General features: G+C 37.8%; 1 protein-coding gene across 1 annotated transcript in view; it reads left to right on the top strand.

The window, feature by feature from the left end:
• CTNNA2 (catenin alpha 2) overlaps positions 1–25,094 on the top strand; it is a 406,333-nt gene that overhangs the window by 339,686 nt on the left and 41,553 nt on the right. Inside the window, 4 exon segments of the mRNA XM_033060738.1 lie at positions 6,295–6,387; positions 6,665–6,821; positions 9,675–9,875; positions 21,161–21,312. Coding sequence (XP_032916629.1) covers positions 6,295–6,387; positions 6,665–6,821; positions 9,675–9,875; positions 21,161–21,312 — 603 coding nt within the window.

The raw sequence follows: 25,094 nt of genomic DNA, 5'->3' as shown, positions 1-25,094 counted from the left end.
GTCAGCACATTCATCACAGTTGAGGCCCATCAATGTGCAAAAACTTGTCCTGTTTCAGGAAGACAGAGTTTTGTGATCAAATTCCATATGTAAAGGGAAAGGAAAGAAAAGAAGGGATGGTATTTATTTCTATTTTTTTTTATTTATATCTGAAATCATTATTACTGTCTGATATTAAAAGTAAAGGATCAAACATAATATGTTACCTTTTTCTTCTGTTCTTTACTGGCAGCTCTACAATACAACATGAGCCAAAGTTGGCTTCTTTTCAGTCGTGAAAATAGTTAAGTAGAGGGACTTTCCAAGGTACTTCATTTTTGATCTCCCTTTTATTCCATCCTATGAGCCTTAATTGTGGCATGCATTAAAATGGTCCTGGAAAATGAAGGAGATTCAGGATGATTTAACAACACTTCATTGAAATAGTCTAAAATTAGGATCTTTCCATTTAGAGCTGAGCTTTCTGTACACATGAGGCTTCCAACAATCTTAGGTTCCCTTCAAGAATCTTAGAGGCAGGGAAGACCCGCTGAACTTATTGAAGTCTGAGGTACTTGGAACGTTACCAAAAGCAGAAATCTTTTAAAGCTCTTCCAACTAAATCTGATGCAGAGCAAGTCTGAAGGGAGTTGAAGTGAGTGGAAAAGCCTCATTCCTGTAGTAAATACGAGAGAAAATGCTGTTAACCTTTTGAGAGTGAAAAGTGGTTTTCATGGGTTCAGTGGGCAGCATATAAGACATGAAATAAAACACTCAGCTGGTGTGCTTGAAGTGCTCTGCAGCTTTCTAACATCCTGCTGATACCAATCTCCTTAGATACATGTTGTAAATGTCTGAGCAGCTCATGTTAAATATGTTCAGGGTTTGGTGCTAGAAATTCTCAAAGCAAACAGCAAACTCAGTAAATCAGGTTATTATTAATTTATAAAAGAAATGCTTTTTTTTGCTGCTTTGCATGCAGTTAGATTATTTAATAGATGTGAAATATATGTACAGATGAACTTAAAAATCCATTTCTTTTTTAGAGAAGTGACTGGTTAATATAAATGAGGGGAAATTGGCCATATTATCCAGCATGAGGTTCCCCCCCATGCCATATGGAATAGGCTGTGAGGGAGAGGCCACAGTCTAATATTTTCATGGCAGTACAAGCTGGCACTGCAGTGCAGGATGAGAAACAGGAATCTGCTGCAATGTGTACTCTGAGTGACATTTTGATTTTTTTGGCACTTGTTTGTGTATGTGCAAAAACATCCTGTCTAGTGATAAATAGAGTTTTGCTCATAATAGAATGCTTGAGTGAGTATAGCGAGGATAAATAAGTTGAAGATCTTGGGTAACTTGGCTTCAACTCTGCTCTCTTTTAGAAAAAAAATCTCTTATTTGTGGCTCCATGAATATCACTGGGCTGCCTACAGCAGTACCAACATTAATATATGTCAGAATTTTGAAGGATTCAGAGATTGAAACAATATCTGGATAAATTACTAAGTGAATGGATAAATAATTACAAATAGTTGAGATACCACAGCTCAGCTAGTTACATCTCATCAGCTGAACATGATAATTGATTATTTGCCTGGCTTTAGTCCCCTGTGAGTGCTGCAGAAGTCTCTGACTTAAACCATTTTCCACTCAAGCTGAATCACTCAAAAAGTTTCAGCTTCTCAAATGTGTGGTGTAGACATAAAAGTTTACCAGTGTCTTGGGTTTGTGAAAATTACTGGGCATTTTCCTTGCATTTTTTTTTCTTCCTATTTCTTCCACTGGTTAATTACAGTGAAAACATAAACTACATAGAAAAACGTGACTAAAAACTATTTAAGAAGAAACCACATTTTTTAAAAAATATGGAAAACGAAGAAGCTAAGATAGAAATAGGTTTCATTCTCTGCCTTTGAATGGTTAAATGGTTGAGGAAGCTGAATAGAGCCTTTTCAGTATCATTTCTTCTAAGAAATTTATGGTGAGAAAAAAAGAATAAAAGGAAAATGTTAAAAAATAGAATATTCTGCAGCTTTTGTGTTTCTATTACTCTTTTGCTGTAGCTTATACTGCTCCCTTTTTAAAAAATTTTTGCTCTAAGCAATAGATTTTTCTTTTGGACCTTTTCACTTAGGTTGAATTCCAAATGGCCATGTTAAATCTTTGAATTTAATTTTGAACCAGAAGACAATGGGTTTTGGTAGTCAGAAGAGCACAATGCATCTTGATAGTCATAGTTACCTTTAATAATACAAAGGGCTCAAGTCAAAAATGGAAATAGTCTCATTTAAAACCACAGTGAAAGGTAACTACACCTGATTTTAATCAGTGTAAAAATGGAGCAAATTGATATGAAAGATCCTTGATTACTTTTGTAGTTAGGAGTGCAATTTTGTGGCAGAAATAAAAGTTTTCCTGTCCTAAGGTCACGACAAAGAGTAATAAAAATTTGCATTAGAAACAAAGTCATTCCCCACTCCAATCTGCTTATCCAGCAGGAAACTGAGGCCGAAATTTAAAAAAAAAAAAAATTACAGACATAAATTTTATAGGAACTGGTCCTGTATGTATTTTAAATAATTGAAACTAATGGAACTCCTTGCATGTAATGGCAAGGTGCAGAAATGCATCTTGGGCTGTCAGTGCCACTGATAGAATTGAATATGGAGGAGTTGGTTCCTGCTTTTTCACACCCACGGTTCTAGAGCTGGTTCAATGCATTTGGTGATTACAGAAGAATGCAACATCACTGCAGCTGGATGTTTATCTTCTTGTTCATTACCTCTCCCTGCTCTTGCAGGCCAGGTTTAAGGTGTTCAGCAATTGTTTTGATGGTGTAGGAGCAGCTTAGCAGTCGTGAAATTCTGGACAATAATGTTCATCTACACAGCAGTTTCACGTATTTTTGAGAATGATTCACTCAGTTCATTGATTTTGGTATTTAAAATGTGTTACTTGATATAAATACTCTTCAGACAGTTCACATTCATCACAATACAATCTTAAATTCTGTTTGTGCACTCAGTGACTTCAGTATTCTCAAGGAATTTAGTAAACAATTAAAAAAAAAACAAAAAAAAACAAACCAAAAAAAACCTACCTGGTTGCTTCCATAGCCTCTCAGGAAACTTCTTCAATGCTTTGGTGGAGAAAGAGCATTTGAAGTGCGAAGGTAAAGGCTTCAAATCAAACTTTTGGTAAATTGGCAGCTGCACTAATACACAGCCTTTTTATTTTCCTTTCCAAGCTCTCTGATCCATCCAGCCCAGGAGTGGTACATTAAAGAAATTCCCAACCTCAAAAGTGTCTGTGTTCTTCACAAAGCACGTTCTGTTAAATATACTCATGCCAAACAAGTTATAATGCACCAGTAAAACATCTTTTATTTCAGTAATACTTTTTTCAACAATCATCAGGAGCAGCTGTAATCTGAGTTTAAATAATAAACCAGACACATTTAGAGGATGAGTCAACCAGGCACCTGGAACAGCCCCTGGAAGGGCCTCCCTTTTTTAATCCATTGTCAAAAGGGATCAGATTGGCACCTAATCCAAATGTCTCAGCTAAGTGGGGTGCAATTGTGTCTTAATTTTTTTAATTCATAGTTTTAGGTCGGAATAATACCTGAAGTTGCAGAATTTATAATAAGCTAAAGCAGGGGGAATTACTTTGTGGTTTCTATCAAGTGAGAGCATGCATGTGGACCTTGCTGTGCCAAGAATTTTATTGATGGTGACTTGACTGTGTATTTGATAACAAAGTGAATCTAAATCATTAAAAAGTGAAGTACCTGGTGATTGAGTGTACCTAAAGCTTGTGTTGTTTCACAGATCCATGCTCATGCACTGAAACACAGGCTTGATCAAGTAAAAGCTAATTCTTGCCTCCTTTTACAAAACTAAACTTGGGTAAAGTCATAGGTTTGTATTGCTGAATTCAATTTTATCCAGATTGCATCTGCCATTGTGGAATTTGCTTATCTCTATGTTTATTTGACATAATCAGATCTTGCTGTGGTGCAGGCTGGCACACTCCCTGCTGGATTGTGGAACTGTTGTTGCCTGACTGCTGATGATACAGGGCTGTATTTAGGCAAGGCTCGAAATATGCCACAGAAACTATTAAATTTAGAATTATACCTGATGTGTATCATTATTTCTTTTAAACAGATAACTGTAATCCTCTTTGATACATATTTAATGCAGCAATAATTACATTTGTACTCTTGTGTTGGTAGTAACACCAAAATAACGTACTGAACTGTGTTTTACAAAAAAAGGGGAAAAAGAGATTTCTCTGGTTGTGTCTGTATCCTTCTCAGAAAAACAGGGCACTTTGCAACATCCAAGTATTATCTCATTGGATTCTATTTAAAGAGTAATTAACAGACACAGAGAAAAAACAAGTTTTATTTTGCTGATTATATCTGCAGTGTTTGTTTCCTGAGGAGCTCAAAGACCTGCTTTAGAGTTTCATGGCCATTTCATGACACCCAGCCCCCTTCAGTTACATATTTCTATCTGCAGAACAGTAAATGTTACATCTGAAACCTTGGGATAAATTCTTGTCATATTAATCACAAAATGTAAGGGCAGTCTGAAAAGCCACTTAGTTCCTATACAGGAAGGTGGCTCTTGCTAAAGTTGATATCATTTACTGCTTTTTAAAGCCTGTAATTTCCACTCATGTTAATGAATTCTAAATATTATCCTGTTTAGCTGTTGTTTCTGGTGAAGATAAAAGTGTTTGGTTTGATGTGTGCAAAGGAGTGACTACAGAAAGAGGTAAATTAATTGGAAGATGTCAGCTCAGAAGAATGTTTTTGACATGAGGGCTGTAAGGCTGTTAACAAACAGACCAACTCATTTGTCTCATCATTAAATGAAAATAAAAATCACAGCATCATGATAAAATCTTGACTAGGAAATGCCTGCAAGACTCTTTGAAGCCTTGGGTTCTTTTCTTGCTGGGGCTTTGGCACTGTGATTTATGCAAACCACGCTGCACAGAACTGGAACTGAAATAGGTTCTATGCAGAACAGATGGATCAGGGTAAGGCAGGGATGTGCACTGCAGATGAGAACAGATTAATACCACAAGGGGAGACTGGAGGAAAATTGGAAAGATGAGGGCATTTGAACTAATTCATGAATAATTTCCAACTGATACTATGCCTTCAGGCACAGTAAATAATATCAAAGAAGCATATTTAAAATTTCATAAGTTTGTTTTAATGAAGATTATAATAAAGAGCCATAATTTTGGATGATTTAAAAATATCCTGTATTCCTCCATCCCAAAATGTGCCTTAGTGATTTAAATATCACAATGTGCACTGGGACATGAATTGCTGTTTGGAAAACCCAGGGCAGATTCGTGGAGTTGGCACAAAGCTTTTGGGAATGGGATTTTTGGAAGAGCTGTCTGAGCTAGGAGAACATGCTCCTCCACTTGAATCCAAGCCACAGAGATACAGCTCTGCCATGTCTGGAGATGTGATCTGATTTCTAGATCTCATTCAGATGTCTCTCCAAGTCTTTATCTTATCCAAATAGCCTTCAGTCTTAGAGGTTCAGACTTCCCAAAGCTGTGCCAGGGCAAGTAAATGTGGATTTAAGGATCTCTGAATGAGATCTTCAGACCTATATTGCAGAGCAAGGTGTCAACAGAGTTATTTCATGTCTCTAAGTTACTAAAGGATATTTTACTGCAGGGCAGACAAACACAAAAAAATAAAGAAGTCTACCTGAAAATTAAAATTATTCCAACATGCACAAAAACATCAGAAACAATGAAGATATTTGAGAAATGTAACTGCCCAGCATCAGTGAAGATACCAATTTTGATTATGGGTTGAAAAGTGTGATTCTGTGTGTTAAGACATCAAAAATCCTTCCTTTTGTCAAGCTCAGAGTGTATGGATGAATCTGACTACCTACATTAATAATGAATATAGTTCATAAGAGGAAAAAGAAACTGAGAAAAGGAAATGTACAGATAAATGTCTGGATGTTCAGCCTTCCCTGTATGACTTCTCAGCAGATAATTTTCAAGCTATAGAGGAGGATGTGAAACACTTGACAGTGAAGGAAGATTCTGAGAAAAATCTAAAGAAGATGGGTAGTTCAGTTTGCTAGTAAGGAAATAATCTAAATGGGTTTCTGTTCACCAGCACAGAAGATGTATTATTCCTCTTGTAAACAATTCTTTCATTTCAGGCAAAGCTTAATAAGAACAGAGAAAGATATAGAATGGCTCACTTGCCTAAAACTTGCTTCTCACCCTGATGATTTCATGATTTCATTGCAGGTTGCAAATCTGGCCTGTTCAATCTCCAATAATGAAGAAGGTGTGAAGTTAGTCCGTATGGCAGCCACGCAGATTGATAGTCTGTGCCCACAGGTGAGTGAAGATTCCTGCTAAAAAATACTTGAGAAGTCTTTTAGCACTTAAAAACATTAGAAGAGCACAGCCTTGTCTTTGTCATGAGGTTGTTGCCTGATTTCCACAAACTGTGAAAAATGCATCCATATCTTGAGACCCTTCATCTCAAATGGGGTGTAATGCTGTATTTTTAACACAGTCCAAAATCTATTTGCACTTTATCTTAAAAAAAAAAAACAAACAGAAAACCAAAAAAAAAGCTACTCCTTCTCTAACAAAGGGGTTTGACTAACAGGTAATTAATGCTGCACTCACGTTGGCTGCCAGACCCCAGAGCAAAGTAGCCCAGGACAACATGGATGTGTTCAAGGACCAGTGGGAGAAGCAGGTGCGAGTTCTCACTGAGGCTGTCGACGACATCACTTCAGTGGATGATTTCCTCTCTGTTTCAGGTACTGGGGTCAAGAGTCTTTTCTAAAAATATTCTCCTAAATGAAAGTATTGGGACACAGTGGATGAAAGCATCATGAATCCATTAGTCTGCCTGTATTGGAATGCTGATCTTCTTTACTCAGTAGGGCCAAGCACACCATGCTAATTGATCCCTGGTAGCAATGGCTGGATCTTCACCTCCCAGAAAATAGCACCTATTTGTACTTCTGTTCCTAGAGAAGCTTTGTTTCAACTCAGGCACAAAGTAGGATTTTGGCCATCTTCTAAAAATGTGTTCCAGACCTGCTCCAGGCTGAGAGTATTTGTAGAAATTGTGGGAATCCTCGTGCAGCTGTGGGCAAGAGGAGGAAAGGTGAACTTTACACAATCACAGGATGGATTGGGTTGGGAGGGTAAAGAAGGGATGGAGAAGGGAAGGACACTGACCCTGAGTCACAGTCTTCTCCATCCATCCTCCTGCTAAAGTGCTACAGCTTGTGGCAGAGAGCATTGTTATAATTTGCTCATACCCAGTGAATGCTGTAGTTGCAAAGTGCTGCATGGCTTGGATTAATTTCTGCTGTAGAAAATTCATTTTTCCTATTTCGCTTAGAAGGGTGAATTTCATTGTTGTGCATAAGGACATGGAATGCGCCAAGAGGGCTTTGCTTCCTTGGATGTCTTGGAGGAGCCAAACTTCATGAGACAGTCTGGCCAAAATTTTATGTTTTGTTCTACATTATTTTCCTTGATATTTCCTAAATTTTCCAAAAAAAAAAGTTTATGCCCTCTTTATCTGGTTTGGTTGTATCCTGCTACCCTTATTAACAGGTTTGATTTAGCTAATTACACTCCTCTGTTCAACAATCCTGCAAGTGTTTCTTGCAAGCCATGGCAAGAAAATGAAAATGAGCTCTCTGAATAGAAGGGTACTTCAGAATATGGGAGCACATTGATTTTTATTTGAGATTTGAATCTGACAAACATTTTCTGGCAGAACTAGTTCTGAGAAAGGGATGACCAGGCTGTAAACTGCAGACCCAGTCTATGTGCCAGAGTTGGAAATCTGGCTCAAATGGCTATTTTCATCTTTGTTTGAGGATTTTGCTTACTCCATGTATCCATAAACCAAAAGTAATTTGAATGGATGATGGTGTTTTTAATTTCTTTTTCCTCGAGTCTTAATTCCTTCAAAGAGAGTTTTGACTTAGACCTAGACTTTCCAAGGCAGCTGAGAAGTATTATTTCTGTAAAGTTTAGATTCTTTTTTTCCTAATTCTTTGCACAGACATCTCTGTTAAACACAAGGAAACAGAAAGCCTCTTGCTCTTGCTGTAAAGCTTGGTAGCCTCAGCTTACACAGAGTATTTTTATTTTTGGATGTTAAACCAGTGAAACATTCAAAATGCCACTATCTGGTTAAATGTACCTCCTGCAGTGACACCTCCTCCTCTTCATACTGACTGTCACATTTGATGGTATGTTTTAATAATATGGTGGCTACCAGAAGAAAGCTGGCCATAATTTTAAGAAGTTGTTTCATATTCCAAATGCACTGTCCAAATTCATGTATTGCTTCTTGCTGGGCAAAATTTGTTTGGGCCATGGTAAGAGGAAATTGGTGATGGTGAAATGGAAGCAGTGAAGAAAAACTTTACAAAGCACTGCCTTTTCAATCTGAGTAAGGAGTGTTTTAAACAAAGAATTTTGCCTTGCAAGTTACTCAGATTCACAGCTCAGGGGACTTTCAGTTGCCATCCAGAGTTGTTGCAGTGTAAAATTCGACATCATGTAAAACATTTCTGAAACCCTCAAATGATCCAACCTTGGCATTTTTAACTGTGAAGATTAGTGAGTCATTCTTTTTAGTGGCAAAGGATAATTAACAAAAAGCAGTTGGTGAACTGATTAATTCTGTTTTACTACTACTCCAAAGAACAGCATTTCATTTTTGGTTTAGAGGTGTCTCTAGCAGAAAATCAAATTGCTGTTTGGAGTCACTGAGTGTCTCAGATTGAGTTTGGTCAAATATGAAATTCAGTCATGGTCTTGCTAAAATTATTTTGACTCTATTGACTGCAGAGAAATAATGCCTGGCCTAGCCAGGGTCTTCTTCATGCTTTCACGTAATTTGTATGTGAGAATGCTACATAAATTCTGATACTGCAGCACATGAGAGTGGATGGTCTGATTCAGAGCCAGGAAATAACAGTAACAATGCATCTCCCAAGAATCCAATAAAGGGTCTTGATATCACCTCCTCTGAGCAGAGTCACTGTTGTCATCTCTTGCTTCAGATTATGCCAAGTCACACATCATTATAGTGTGTGTTATTAGAAATTCCCAGTTTATTCTCTGGCATAGATGGAGTGAGGGAGATGGACTGCTCACGCCCAGGTTTTGTGCTATCTACAAAGGCAATTTGCTGTTGCCTTTTCAAAGTGATTTATTTTCTTTTCTGTCTTACCTAGGCAAAAATGAGCCAAATGTAATAAACATTTATGGGACAATGTAAATTCACCTTCAGAAAATTGCTACAAAATATTTGACTGTTTTCCCTTTTGCATTCATTTTAATTACAATTTCATTATGATAAAATTCAGTGTGGTGTTTTAAATTAACCTGACTGGTTTTCAAGGAATAACAAGTTGGGACACACAGTAGAGGTAAGATGATGTAGCCCAGTCCTTACTGAAGATAAATATCACAGATTTTTACTATTATGTGACAATATCACAGAAGGGTTTTGTTTTGCAGCCTGGATAAAGGTAGATATCATTTTTTTTTAACATACTGACATTTGCCCAAATCAGTAAGCTTTGCTGTGAGGAAGAGTGAAACAGAATGAGCTGTATTTTTCCCGTGGATTCCAGAAAACCACATCCTGGAAGATGTGAACAAGTGTGTGATTGCCCTGCAAGAGGGGGACGTGGACACGCTGGACAGGACCGCGGGCGCCATCCGGGGCCGTGCGGCCAGAGTCATCCACATCATCAACGCCGAGATGGAGAACTATGAGACTGGGGTGTACACTGAGAAGGTGCTGGAAGCTACCAAACTGCTCTCTGAAACTGGTGAGTTTGTTGAATTGCTGACAGAATTATTGCAACACTCTTATTTAGTCATTTGAAACTTTCAGTTGATTCTCTGAGATCCGTAACTCAGGGGGAAATCTCTTCTTGAAAACAAGGTACAAACAAATAAATTCATGGCCCCAAGTGTGTTTTTTATTCTCTACTCAGTGCTGTTGCAGAAGTCATACTGACAGGAGCCATATAAGAGAAGAGATTCAGTAATACATCAAGACTAGGCCACTACATCAAAGTTTCTATGATTTGAATAAATAATACACAGCTTTTTCTTCTGAGTTGATTGATTATGTATTATGCATCTCCAGCAAATATTACTCTTTGGTCTGTGCAGGTGAATGTACTTGTTGATGACTGAAGTGTTGCTAAACAGAACAACTTTTCATTGAAAAATACATATAAGCAACTGAAAATGCATCATCTGATTGAAAAAATATAAAAATCTGCTAGATTGTATAAAATATGTAGATTATATAAAACTAGAAAAGTCTGCTAGATTGATAGACTAGGAAGAAACATTCCTTTATTTATTTATTTATTTATTTATTTAATCTGCTTTTGTCTTGCCAGAGCAGGGATTGGATTCATCTCAGTGTAGTTGATTGGGTCTGTGCTGGTCATTTTAAAGCCCTTTATATCAGTGCTCTCAGTAATTCAGTGCAAGCAGTGCTACCAAGTGCTCTCTCCTGAAAGCAGTGGGTTTGGGTTTGGGTGGTTTTGGGTGAATCATGCCCCAAATTTCATGGACTTCACAGTCTGGGTCTCCACACAGTGATCAGGTGCCCTGGTGGGATGGAGATGCACGGATTGTGGGTGTCTGGAAGTGTCTGAGCTGATCCTCCCCTGCCTGATTGCACTTCTTCATCTGAGACTTGAAACCATCAAGATTATTTTAGAAGGAACAAAAGGGAAATTGCACCAGTTCAGGAAATATTAAATGTGACTTTCGGACCAAGAACCCAGGAATTTCCCTGTGAGATGGAAAAGCAAAAACTGTTCAGTCTCTGTGTTTGCTTTGAGAACAGGAATTAACAAAATAATCTAAAAAAGCTCATTTGGGGATGATTAAATATTACTCATGGTATTGTAGCCCCCAGCTTAATGTCAGCCTATTTTTACTACCCAACAAGAGATCAGTGGAATAAGTACTGTAAATTTAGCTTCTTTTTAAAAGTTTATGAGCTGGTTTTATGAATTCACAGAAGGAAAATAACCTGTTCAATTTGACATGGTAAAATATTTTGTTGCACTCTTGTGTTAAAGTCTCTTTTAGCCGAGGAGGGGCTGTGAAGAATTCTTCCTACCATTAAGATTTCTTTATTAAACAAAACAAAATGTATGTTTGAGCTTTTTATTGAGCTACAATTTGTGACCCAACATTCTATAGAGCTTTTTATTATTTTTTTTTAAACAAGCAGGTGTAAAGTGCCATTATACAGATCAATAATATGCACAGCAAATACTTATATTCCATATTTAATTCAATTTTTGATATAATTCGAATTATAACTAAGTGCTAAAAACTAGACTGAGTGCATCTTGACAACATCAATGTGTTAATGTTGGGATTCAATAATTAAGAACAATTCCTTGTTCCTCCAAGTTAAAGTTTGTACTTTTTTTTATTTTATAAAGTGTAAATAAAGTTGTATTTAAAAAAATTACAAAGATTTTTTTTTTACAATATTAAGAACTTTATATCATATACAAATTGTGTAGCAGTAGTTGAGGGGACAGAATGGGCCCAAATTCAATGAAGCTGATGAAGCTTAATCAGTTTCTGCCAGTTGTGAATGTGGATCATTAATATTAGAGCACAATTTCTATCTGCAGCTTTTCAGGCCATTTACAAAGGCATTGATTATGGTTTCTGTATGATTAAAAAAGTAGAATTAAGAGAATCATTTCATTGCCTTAGAATAAAGTGGCTAAAATGGAATTTAGAATCCCCTGTGCCATTCTGGAATCACCATCCTTGGGTGTGTTCAAAAGCCCTGGGGATGTGGCACTTGGGGACAGGGCACAGTGGTGCTGGGGGAATGCTTGAGCTCCATGGTCTGAGAGGCATTTTCTGGGAAAGGAAAAGAGAAGAAAGAAAAGATTTAAATCGAGGATAAAGGCAGCAAGGGAAGGAAGTGAGAGGAAACAGAGCAGAATTGCTGTTTGAATATGTGACCAAAGCCAACTGAGGAGGAGACTGAAGTGTACTCAGCAGTTACTTCAAAAGCTGTAAAAACTGAAGGCAAGAAGCCTGTGCTTCTAAAGAATAAAAAGAATTGTCTCTAGAAAGAATCAAGGAACAGGTAATGAGGCCAGATCCTATTTTCCAAGACTTTTGAGGTTCAGGAAGGAGAAAAAGCCATGACATTTTTTAAAGGTCAAGAAGGTTGGATTTAAGCTGGGAAAACTGGAGTGAACTTTGCAGTTCTGTGATGAAAGGAAGTCAATGGGAAATGGAAAGGAAAAGAGCTGAACAAGTAGGACTGGAATTGCCTGGGAAAGGCTGTGAAGACTTCCCAACTTTTTTTTTTTTTGCTCCAGTTTGCACTGGGCAGTCTGGAAACCATCCTGGAACAGCAAGTACCATACTACTTGGGTTACCCCTGTGAAGGACATTGGAAATTTCAAATCGTTTGATTCACACCAGAAATTGAAGTTTCAGCTTTTAGCATATTGTAAAAATATCCCAGTAACTTTGTAACTCACTGGTTTTAAGTAGGTCACTCCAACTTCTGTTTTGACACAATTTTTTTTATTTTGTCTTTATCAGAATGGACTAAAGTTGAAAATCAGCACTACTGGCAATTCAGCAATAAGCCTGTGAGAGTTTTATCAGTGTGAGTAGGGCAAACTTTAAAGATATTTATCACTAGGAAAAGGCAGCTCAATGATGTTATCAAAGCTAATACTAAAATGTGGGAAAGATGGATTTTTCAGTAGTGATATGAAGGGAAACAAAATGTAGAAGCAAGAAGATGAATTTAAGCATAGCTGTAATCAAAAAAAGCCCCATATTGAATCTGAAGAAGAGCTAAAAGATGTGAAATGGAGCCTATTTAAAAAATAAATGATGTTAAATTCATGTTTTATGGGAGTTCAGGTAGTTATAGTAAAACTTATGGGTACCATCATCCTGAGAACATGAGATCATTTATCCAGGAGTTTTGATCAAATTATTACTTTTATTCTGCAAAATACTGTAGCATTTTCTCTAAAGTTTTGCAAAACTGTAATCCAAAGGTCAAGGTGTCATCAACAAAAAAAAAAAAAAAAAAAAATTAATGCATTATTAAAGAAAAGGTATTTTTCAAAAGGACCAGAGAACCCCCAAGATTGTGTTCCACTACTACTTGGTTTGATCTAAAGAATTTTTAACCAGAGAAACTGATCAATATACAGAGGAATCCACTAAGAAATCATATAAAATGCATTATAAAGCAATTAAATGAGACAAGAGATGAATAAATCACCACTGTAGCTCAAAGCTGAAGTGCTAGTCTTTTTTCTCTCCATTTTAGAGTTTAAAAATGGAATACAGTGCTAAAGGAGAATATAATGTAATTGATCTAGATTTTCAAAGGCTTTTCCTACCGTCCTGCACACGCAGCTGTTTGGCAAATGGGTAACCATGGGGTGAGTGTTAAGGCCTTTGATGGATTAAGAGCTGGTGACAAGGCATGAGCAAAGCACAAGTGATCATTTCTCAGCAGGCAGAAAGGGAAATCTTGTGACACTTCAGGGAAGTGGTTGGTGTATGTTGCACTCATTAACAGGTGAATAGGCAGCAGCAAAATTTGCCAAAAGCAAAACACTGTTTGGGCTGGTTGGGAGAGAAAGATGGGACTAAAAGATATTTTAATTTAATATCTCTAGGTAAATGGAACAATTAAATCTATATTATCTGCATTGACAGAAAGGTTCTGAGCTAATTCATCATCTCAGAAAAGCTGTGGCATTGTAATGGGCAGCTGAGAAATATTACTTTTTCCATGCTCTGCAGCCTCACATCGGTGCTGAAGATGTTTGGCTGTGCTTATAGGAGGATGTTCACTGAATACACCAAGTAGATATTTCCATTTTGTTCTTCACAACCTAAAGATCTTCCAGAAATGGTGGAAGGTCAGGATAAGGATTACATAATCAAAGAAAATTCAAGATTTAAATGTGAATTTACTCAGTAAGAGTCTAAAAAATACAAGGGTTGTCTATTTTGGATGTGCCAGACACCTTGTATAATGAATAGTGGGTTAATATAACAGAAATGCCCATTTTCATAAACCAGTATAATTTATTTGCTGTTCAAATCTGTTCTCAAAAACATTTCATGCTCTTAAAAGCCATTTTTTAAAATGAGGATTGTGGTGGTGGAAGTAGAAAGAAATTCACCAGGTCTAGAAAATATTGGCAGAGAAATGGAGTGAATATCCATCCACCAACTCCAACAGAATGTTTTGTGAATACAAGTGTGAATTGTACAATAATGTTTTTAAATAAAAGCTCTGGTATTCCTTTCATCCCCTTGCCCACACACACCTACATATTGATATACACAAACTTATTGCTAAGGCAGGAAGGGTGGTTTGCTTTTTACATAACCTGCTTGGTGTCCAACAGCATGAGACTGCTTTCTTGGGGGAATTTTCTGAAGAGTTTGCTTTCATTTGAAGGATTACCCTGAAGGGTGTTCTGTTTGGCAGGAATAATATTTTGGGGGTGCTCACTGTGTGTAGTCTTGCACAGGTAGACAGGAGAGTGAGACAAAAACTGGTGAGACACAAATGCCTCTGCAGCTGAGGTTTGTTATCCTCCTCTGTCCACTTTGGGATGTACCTGTCCTTAATCAATGTGCTGGCCAGAAGGCAAACAGCACTGACCTGGCTTCTGCCCTGACATTTATCTTCCTGTGCATGGCAGTTCAGTCAGGACAAAGTTTGAAGGTGTTTTTCCCTCTAGTGTGTGTGTCCCTGTCTCCCAGCACTTGGGAACATTTCAGTGATGTCCATCCCATCTCACCTGGGCTGCACATGAGCAAATCCATGTCTTCCATAAACCCACAGATAAAGTTGGAGCCTCTGGGAAGTGCCACAAGACTTAACACAGGCAGGCCAGAGGGTCAGGACTTGGCCATAAATTCAAGGAAGCCTGAGAACAGTGTTTTTATGGACTGTGGCTAAATCAGTGTTTGCAGTGAGGGCTGATTCTTCCTGACAGTCCTGTGTTCACTGCACACTGCTATAGGGTGTGGGTATTTATTGTTTTACAGCTCACTTTCAACCTTTCCACCAGTGTGAGACACAAGGGGTTTGATACCCAAAACGGAGCTGGGGAAGGGTTTGGAGCACCAGGAGCAGCTGAGGGAGCTGGAAAGGGGCTCAGCCTGGAGAAAAGGGGGATCAAGGGGGACCTTGTGGCTCTGCACAACTCCCTGACAGGAGGGGACAGCCCCAGGTCGGGCTCTGGGAACAGGGACAGGGACAGGAGGGGAGGGAACAGCCTCAGGCTGGGCCAGGGGAGGTTTAGGTTGGGTATTTAGGAAAATTTCTTCATGGGAAGGGTGTCCAGCCCTGTCACAGCTGCTCAGGGCAGTGCTGGAGTCACCATCCCTGTAGGGATTTAAAAGCTGTGTGGATGTGGCACTTGGGGACATGGGGCACTGCTGGCCTTGGCAGTGCTGGCTTAAAGATTGGACTCAATGATCTGAGGGATCTTTTCCAAACATTTCTGTGATTCTATGATGTTATGTAATGTTTCAGTAGACTTCTATAAAGCTTTTTCTTTTCAATTAGCAGTATAATAGTCATGAGTGAAATGTAAATTATATGATATGAGACCCGGACTTAAAAACATTCTGTGAAGTATTTAAAATCTTCTGATAAGGAATGTACAGTTCTTTTCGAAACAGGCTTTGACAAACACTTTGAGATAAATAAGGTATCACATTTCAGTCCTTATTCATCCTTCAAACAAAACAGAGAAACTGTCTTTGACAGTGGATTTCAGATATCCCTTAGGAATGATTTTTTAAATACCTGTTTTAAATACCTGAACTTCACAGTAGACTGCATTCTTTTTTCAGTTAAGCAAATTAATGAATTAGAAATAAAAATAAAAAAAAAACCCAAACCAAAAACAAGGCACACAAACACAAAAACCAACAGAAGAAATTTCATCCAGACCCCTGAAATTTTTTAACCTCTAATTTGTGAATGTTTTATACTAAAACCTGTCTTAAATCTGGATAACAGCTGAGCTTTTTTCTAAGAGAGCATTTTTTGGTAATGTAATAAATCATCCAAGTTTATAATCCTGCCCAGCATTCTAGATAATTTCCTTGATTTATGTGACACAAACAACTATGATGTTTAGGAGAAGCACAGGCAATCTCATGGATCCTGGAACTTTCAGCAGTGTAGTAGTCCAAACTTTGTGCCCGAGGGCACAGCTGGGTGCAGTGAGTACAGGAGGGCAGTCACTCCTCTGCAGCTCAAATATCTGATTTGTGTGAGGACAGTCTGGCTCTAGGAAACAACCCCTGGTCTTTGAGAAGGGTACTTCCCTTGGACCCAAATCCCTGGGTTCTAAGAGTCAAATAGGTGTTTGCCTTTTCAAAATGAAGCTCTAAGAAATAACTCTGCTGATGCCTTTCAAAAATTCTGGCCAGAAAAAATGTCCCAAAGATGAGGCCCCTGGGAACTCTTCAGTTCCAGTGAGAGTGGGATGGAAAGGAGCCACGTTGTGCTCAGCCTGATTCAGAGCCAGAAGTGTGCAGGATTTGGTGCACAAATGGGGTTGATTTGTGCCTAAACTTGGTTGTCTGAAGCAGAGATCTGGTCTAAGCCAAACTCCTCCCTCTCTGTTTAGTGGGCACAGGAAAATTAGAATTTTATCCAGCTGAACCTGAGCATTTAAAGTAGGGTAGGTGTGATTGATTGTCTCATGGAAGCATCCACTGTTCCCTGCCTGGTATAAGGAAAGAGATTTAAAATTTTCAGTTGTATGATGTGAGGCAAAACCAGACCAAATTTCTTGACTCTCATTGATGCTACTAAAAATTAAAAACCCATGCACCTGAAGGGTCCTTGACCATTATTGCTTTTTTTGTGTCTTAATTACCCCTTTCTACATTTCTGAGTATTCACATCTACTTAAGATTCTGAGGAATTCAAGTTCCTAAATAATAAGGCCATAAAAGTCCAATAAATCAGTAAGGCATTCATTTAATCTTGCATATTAATGAAACTTTTTGTTCTAATGCTACGAATGAGAACGCCCAAACATTTTTAAAATTTTTATCTCAATAATTTTATTATGTAACCTAGCATTTCTCTGTCTATCAGGAATCTTATTGTTCCCATATCACTAAACAAAATTTGCAGTGAGGTTTCTAAGCACAAAAATTGCAGTACACACTGATTTCCATGGGAGAAGAGGTCAACAGGGAATATATTTTTTAGAAAACAGATAATTACTTGATAATTTTATTATGTAGGAGATATGGGTGGGTGGGAGAAAAACAAGAAGATCTTTAGCAAAAATATTTTCTTTGTAGGACAGAGTGGTTCACAAAAAAATACAAGTTTGATCAAAGCATGAATTCACACATGGTCATGTGCTGGTTTTCTATTATGCTGATAGCAAAAAAACCAAATTAAAAAACAGTATAATTTAAAGGAACTAGTCAATTGATAAAATTGAAGTAAGTTCAGCTTTGCTTTCCATTTTTCTCCAGCAGCCATTCAACCTAGATTTTGTTGGCATTGGTCTTGCTGTCAGTGCCATTGGAAACTCATCCATGGAAAGGCTTTAAAAATCTTTATTTGGTTGGAATCACAAAGTCAGTGAATTAAAAGTGTTGCTATTAACTTGGGACCTGATTCTGTCAACATTTATGCAGGTGCCTAATTAATTCATGTAGTTAGGCTGAGAGTTGTTAATGGACCACATTTTTCAGTCTAAGCATATGTGTGACTGTTCAAAGCCACAGCTCAAAATAAGAAACCAATGTTTAATTTTTCCCCAGAAGTATTGATTTACTTCTGAATCTAAAATTTATAGCCAATTTCTGTGTGCATAATAAATGAATCATTCTCTGTCTGATGCATTTATAAGTTTTAACTCCAGATTCAAATGCACACCTTTGCCTCAATTTTACTTGTGGTCCTTTGACCTTTGGCACAGGAATATCCTTCTTTGTGTGGTAAATAATAGAGGATAAAGACTGGAGGTTAGTTTTGTTTAGTTTTGTTTTTTCATGGAGCTTAATAACCTTAATTGAAGAATAATACATTTCTCAACTCAGTTTTGAAAAACTTCACTGCATTAAATGACAACATATGCTTAGAGAAGCAGTAATAGCCCCCTATTAAAAGTTGTTTTTTTTTCTACTTGTCCAATCAAAATTAAGCACTGATGTAAAAATACAATTGGCAAGAAAGTAATTCATAAAGCAGTTTAATATCTATTCCCATTTGGAAATAGCAGATAATGTTCACGTGTAGTAAAGTAAATTAGGGACTAAATTATAGCCAGGTCTGCAAAATCAGAACTGATCAGAGAAGCTTCCACACCCCGTGGAGGTATAAATGTGATCAGGAATTAATACCTCATGTTCAGGAATATGAATGAAGTGTAAGTTTCCACCTTACAACCATTTAATCTAAATTTCCTTTTTTTCTTATTAATAATATCACATGTGCCCATGACAAAGTCCAGCTGTGTCAGATCTGCTTCCCCCACTGTCACTGCCCTGTCAAGGAAATATTGTAAAAGCTTGGTGCAACTTATTTCCACACATCTGTTGCTTGTCCAGCATCTGCTAATTATTTACAGATAATTAAACATTAATTGCTCCACATCATGTTTCATTTTATTTCTGGGTGCTGAAATTATGTTCAACATCGTATAAATTTTCCTTCCTTTCTTCTCTACCATTACATGAACCTTTATATAAGGATTATTTACTTTTATCTAAAATAGACAAGTGCTATCTTTCTTTTTTTTTTTTTTTTTTTTTTTTTCCAAATCCCTGGAATGTTTCACTATTACTGTTTTTCCTCATTTCTCAAAGATAGTTCAGGAATTGCTTTAGTTTTTTTTTTCTGAGAACTACATGGTAAATTTTACTATACTCTGTTAACATGAACACCTATGTAAAAGATAAATTTCTTTATGCTTATGTTGTACAAACTGCCCATTCCTAATTCAGACCTGTTGCTCCTATTAGTAATCATATTCAATACCTGACCACCTCTACTAGTTAGGAAATTTTAGACAGAAATTTAAGGTTAAATTTAATTTAATCCTAAATATTTGGATTCTTTACCTCCTTTTTAAAATTGTTGTTGTATTATTGCATCTCTAGTTTTACTTGTTTTATCTCAAGAACCCAAAATAATGTCTCTTTTATTCTTTAGGTTTATTTGTTTACATTGTATTTTTAATGATTGCTTTTTGATATTCAGGCTTGAGACCTCCTTATGCAATTATATTAGTCTCCTACTACACTTTCAAGTGTTCTATTAATTAAGGTAATTTGATATATGCATTTATTAAATACTCTTTCCAAAACTTCCATCTCTTCAAACTCCTTTTCTAATTAAAATGTTTCCCCTCTGTCTGGCAATGTTTTGTTAATGTTTACTTTTTTAAAAGTCTATTGTTGCTGTCACTTTTTCCTGTTTCTCCAGAAGTTAGTGAACATTATCTGCATGGAAAATACGAATCTGTTCTTTCACCTATCTATACAAACAGATATATATAGTGATGTATAAACAAGATTTTAATCACTAGATCTCTTTAAAAGTTTCCTCATTTGCATCCAATGCAGAATATTTAAATGCCAGAAACAGAAGGTTTGAGCTCATGGTTGCTGCCACTTCTTCAAAATGCAACCTATTCTTAAATCACAGGGTTTTTTTTGGTTTTACTTTAAGTCAGATACTATAAAATAAATTTAAGAACATTCAGTCAAAAAGAAAATGTTTTTTTCCTACCACAGCAGAAGTTCCTGGGAAAGAATATTACTGTTCTTGATGAAAATAACACTGGAAATTCCCCTTTGTATTCATCAGTTGGGTTCAGGTTGCCAATAAGTGTATTAAACGTAGGATTAAGGGAAAAGATGGCCAAGAAAAGTAATATTTTAACAACAAAAAAAAGCAACAATTGTTGTGGGACTCATCATTTCCGTTTCTTCTAATTCTACTGCCAAAATAGTAAAGTCAGTGATGTGTGATCTGGATACCTAAATGCTAGAATAAAAGTGATGTGAATATGATGAAAAGATGGCTATTTGTAAATCTTAAATTTGACTCAAGTTCCTTAAATTCTTAAAATTTAATCCAACTGAAATTTTTAATCCACTTTTCTAATGAACCTCTATGTTGTCCTCTACGAGCACAATCTTCCAGTATTAATGTTAAAATTATGAAGAGGAGTAAACAAGTACAGGAGTGTAGCTGCAGTATAATCAGTGAGACCTGATGTTCATGTTTGCAGGATTTGGGTTTGAGTTGTTAGAGGACTGATTTGGAGAAGATTTATTTTCCTGCAAACATGACGTGCAGAAAGTGATTATACCTTCAAAGGAATCCTCTACAAAATTTGAAAAAATCCTCTTGCTACTTCCAGCAATGCCCTGAAACCATTTACAAAAGTAAATATTTGCTTTCAGTTGTATATTAAATAAGTTCATACCACAGTTTATAATATTTTTAGCCAATATCTATGGCAATGCTTTATGTTATATACATGGTGATAGTGAAGAAACAGAAGATTATTTAGGCGTCTTCACAAAAGTATATCCTTGATTTTGCATTTTGTCCCTTATAAAATTAGTATTATTTAGTATGAGCTAGAGTCTAAATTATGTAAATTGACAGCATAATGGCTACAGTTTGCTTTGATCTCTTGATACAAATATTAGCTGTGCTCACTGCAGGTTGTAAAGCTCTTAAATGAACTTTACTGACTGCTCAGGTATCTTGCAGCCTTTTAAAAGCTGGTAAATCACAGGTTTTGAAGGAAGTTTTCTATTCTTGCACAATTGGAGGAGAGAATATAGAGATATAGAAATATAGAGATGGTTATTTCCATGCTGTCAGATAAAGTGCCAGTGCAGGGTGGGTACAAACCCATCCACGAGCCTCCCTGCGCTTGGGAATTTCCAGAACAGCGTGTGTCGTGTCTCCTGGAAATTATCTATGCCTCAGAGCAGCAGAGAACGGTTCAGAAGTGCCTGATCCTGCTGCCTCTCCTTGTGTTTAACCCAGTGATGCCACGTTTTGCTGAGCAAGTGGAGGTGGCCATTGAAGCCCTGAGTGCCAACGTGCCCCAGCCCTTCGAGGAGAACGAGTTCATCGACGCCTCCCGCCTGGTCTACGACGGCGTTCGGGACATCAGGAAAGCTGTGCTGATGATCAGGGTATGTGAAGCACCTGGGGGGAAATGCTGGGCTTTGCAGGGAGATGTCGTGGATAGGAGGAATACAAAAGGCTCCTTGGAATCAGCCTTGTGTTGTAATAAGCTGGAAAAAGTTGGCAGTGAAACAGGCACGAAACAGAAATTTATGCAACAACAAAAGGATTAGTAAATAAAGAGATGAGGTTATTTAGTTGATGAATCACAATTAGTATGTTAATCAGCTAGGAGAAGATTTGATCACAACTGCCAATAGATGAAAACTTCATTACTGTTTCCATAGTAATAGCATTTCTTTGCCAATGTCTTCAGAGTTTGTGTAGACTTTTTGTTGTTTTGTTCATTTGGGTTTTTTCTCGCTAATGTATGTGTGCTGCCTGGGATGTGAGGTAGGTCTGGTTAAAATCAAAATAAATAAACTATCTTGCTGCTCTGTTGAACCACTGCAGGGATGGTTTTGAACATTTACCAAGGTAAAAAGCATGTCATTTCAGTGTTGACTAACCAGTTGATTCAATTTGCTTAGACATCTTTTAATAAAACAAACAAACAACAGACACCACAGAACAACATCATTATTGTGATAGTAGGTGTGTGTTGCTTTTCACTTCAGTCAGCAGACAAAGATTTTAAAAAAAGCAGCAAACCAAACCTGGTTTGGACATTTCTTCAGCAACTAAAACTGTTATTTGAAACCCAAATTACCTTGAATCTGCCATAATGAAATGTATTAACATTTACAGAAAAAACTTTTGACAAGCTTAATCTTATAACTGCCAAACATAAATTCCATTCTTATACCCTGTGCTCACCCCAGGTGGTCTGAATTATACTCATGGCTTGTGATGGGGGCAAACCCATCCTGTCCTCTGGGTGTGCAGCCTTAGAGGATTGCCAGCTCTTCTGGAAGGGGAGAGAAATCTTTACTTGAATTCCTTCTCTATGAGTGTGGGGAGGCCCTGGCACAGGGTGCCCAGAGAAACTGTGGCTGCCCCTGGATCCCTGGAAGTGTCCAGGGCCAGGTTGGACAGGGCTTGGAGCCACCTGGGCTAGTGGAAGGTGATTATCCTGGAACTGGAAGATCTTTGAGGTCCCTTCCAACCCAAACTGTTCCAGCATTCTATGATTGTGGGAAATGAAAGATTTGCATAGAAAAGCATCTTTGTTTTCCCTTTGATTTTCCAGTTCCTTAGTCTGTAAAAACAGTTCCCAAACTTTTCTTAGGACAAGATCAACTGCTTACCACACTTTCATTTTTTTCTAGTCACTTCAAATTGTGATTGTGTCAGACTCAATCATCAAGTGGGATCTCCTACAAACCCAGGTTTTCCCATCCCCTACACAGAGTTCCAGCTTCCAGCACCCCCCCTGTACATCACAGTTATCTCCAAGAGTTTGCTGTGACATGCCCATCCTGGTGATATGTTTCTGATTTTAAATTTTGAATTTTGAATTTTGAAGGCCTGATTACTTTGTTGCTGCCTGGCTGTTCTGTGTACCTGGACAGCTGATCCCCATTCAGGCTTCCCAATCTCCTTAGGAAAATCCCAAGTTTCTTTTGCCATTGTCTCACTACTACTTTCCACCCCTTGTGTGATATGAGTTAATGAATTCTGTTTGCCCAGATTAGGAAGATTTATTTTTGCCTTCAGACAATTAACTTATTTATGGAGCTCAATGTAATACTCCTTACCCAGGCAAAGAACTAAAGCACATAAATGGACTCATTATCCATGTGAGTTAACTGGAAAAATCCACATATATAAGCTTACACAGACCAGAGTTTGCTGAATCAGAACCTTATTTGCTGTAGAAAACAAAATTAGTTTCACTTTGAGATATTCTGTAACATTTCCATCTGAACATCTCACACTGAAATGGGATGTATAATTAAAGGGTGAGGCTATAAAAGCCTTTAAATATTTTCATCTAATAATCTATCAAATATTATGCACCCTTTAATTCAGGTGGTGAAACTTTTTCAGAATTACAAAAAAAGGAAAAAAAAAATCCAATCTTGCAAACTTTTTAGAGCATCTGACACAATTATTTTCAGGCAGTGATTGTTCATGTGCAAGCCATGAAAGCCATGAGCTGAGTCTCCTCATTTCAGAGAGTAAATAAAGCCACTTTTAAAATTAATTTTGGTTGGTATTATTACTTTTAGAAAGCTGAAGGAAAGGGTAGACAGTCTCTGTTCTCTCTTTCCCTCAAAAGGGGAGAATTTATTGTCACCTCTGGAGGAGAAAGAAGACTCATTTTTTCATTGAAGACTATTATTTTTATTTATACAGAAAAAAAAGATTTCTTCCACAAGTTAAGAAGTAGTATAAATAAATTTAAGAGGATAATTATAGAACCTAGAAATAAAATAGAAAATAGTGATTTCCTTCCAACACCTTTCCTATTATTGTGTAGGGATGAAAACTTTATGTTTTCATAGCTGCTTAGGAAATTCCCTCAGTTATTGGCCAGAAACCCTCTCTACAGTCAGGAGAACTCACAGTGGCACCTTTTCTCATTCTTATGCATCTCCAAGGCCAATTTACTGTTATTTGCTGCTTTTAAACATGGCCTTTGCCATTACAAACCTCATCTTTGGAGGCATCTGCATCAGCCTGAGTGTTCCATGCGCTTGGATCAGGAGTGCACTGTTGGAGCCAATGTCCAGGTGTTCCCTCTTGCCCTGTTTTAGTTCATGTTACAGAGTAGACTTTAAACATCTGTGAATTTGATTCTTTGAGATGATGCCTGGAGATGCTCTCTGGGAGCCTCTTAGGACCCAAGGGAATGGCTGGAGCTGTGTCAGGGGAAGTTTAGGTTGGATATCAGGAAAAGTTCTTCCCCCAGAGGGTGGCTGGGCACTGACCAGGGTCCCCAGGGCAGTGGTCACAGCACCAGGTGTTGAGATCTGGTTATTAAAATGGTCAGAGAGATGCCTCTGCCTGAATTAAGGTGCAAACAAGACCATATGCTGTAGCTGAATTTAACAGTAATGTGAGGTAGAGAGAGGGAGAGAAAGAAAAAGAGGGGCAGGGTGGGAGAGAAAGAGAGTGACAGATTAAGCAGAAAATATCACCACTCTGTGGATCCTGACTGCATCTCACAGATCCTCTTCTGATCTTCTCAGTGGTGAGGGTCCCACAAAACACAGAGTTCAGTGGATTGATGTGTATTTGGGCCAGCTGGGAATGCCTGGTGTCTCCCCTGGGGGGACAGGTTTGAAACTGTTCAGCAAACTCTGGATCTGTGGTATGGCTTTGCATCACATGCAGTTCTCTGCTGCAAAGCCTCAGCAAAGACTCTGGGGTTTTGGGGGGATCTTTGATGGTTTTGTGATGGTTTATGACCCCTCCTGTGCTGCCCCTCACATGAATGTCCCATGGATGTGCCCCTCCAGAGTGGGTGGCTTTTACAGCTGAGCCAGTTTGTGTAAGGCAGGGTGGGTGTTCACTCCCTCTGTCACACACCCAAATCTCTCCTCCCCACCATCAAACCAGAGCTGATTCTTCTCCTCCAGCCCTGTTTAGCTCTCCTTAAAGATCTCTTTAGACCTGGACTCTAATGCCACCTTTACTTTTGCTCAAGTTCCCATCAGGTGGCTTAACTCCCAGACCAGTTCCTCTCAGAAGGCACATTTGAGCAGGGCTTTGATGGTCACAGAGCTTTGATGGTCACAGGGATACGATGGTCACAGGGATTTGATGGTCACAGGGATTTGATGGTCACAGGGATTTGATGGTGACAGCTTCTTTATACAGTTTTGCCCTTATGGCAATTTAACAG

Source organism: Catharus ustulatus, chromosome 5, assembly GCF_009819885.2.
Source record: "Catharus ustulatus isolate bCatUst1 chromosome 5, bCatUst1.pri.v2, whole genome shotgun sequence".
NCBI lineage: Eukaryota > Metazoa > Chordata > Aves > Passeriformes > Turdidae > Catharus > Catharus ustulatus.
The sequence above is the reverse complement of the archived record's forward strand: the minus strand, read 5'-3'. Positions and strand labels throughout refer to the sequence as shown.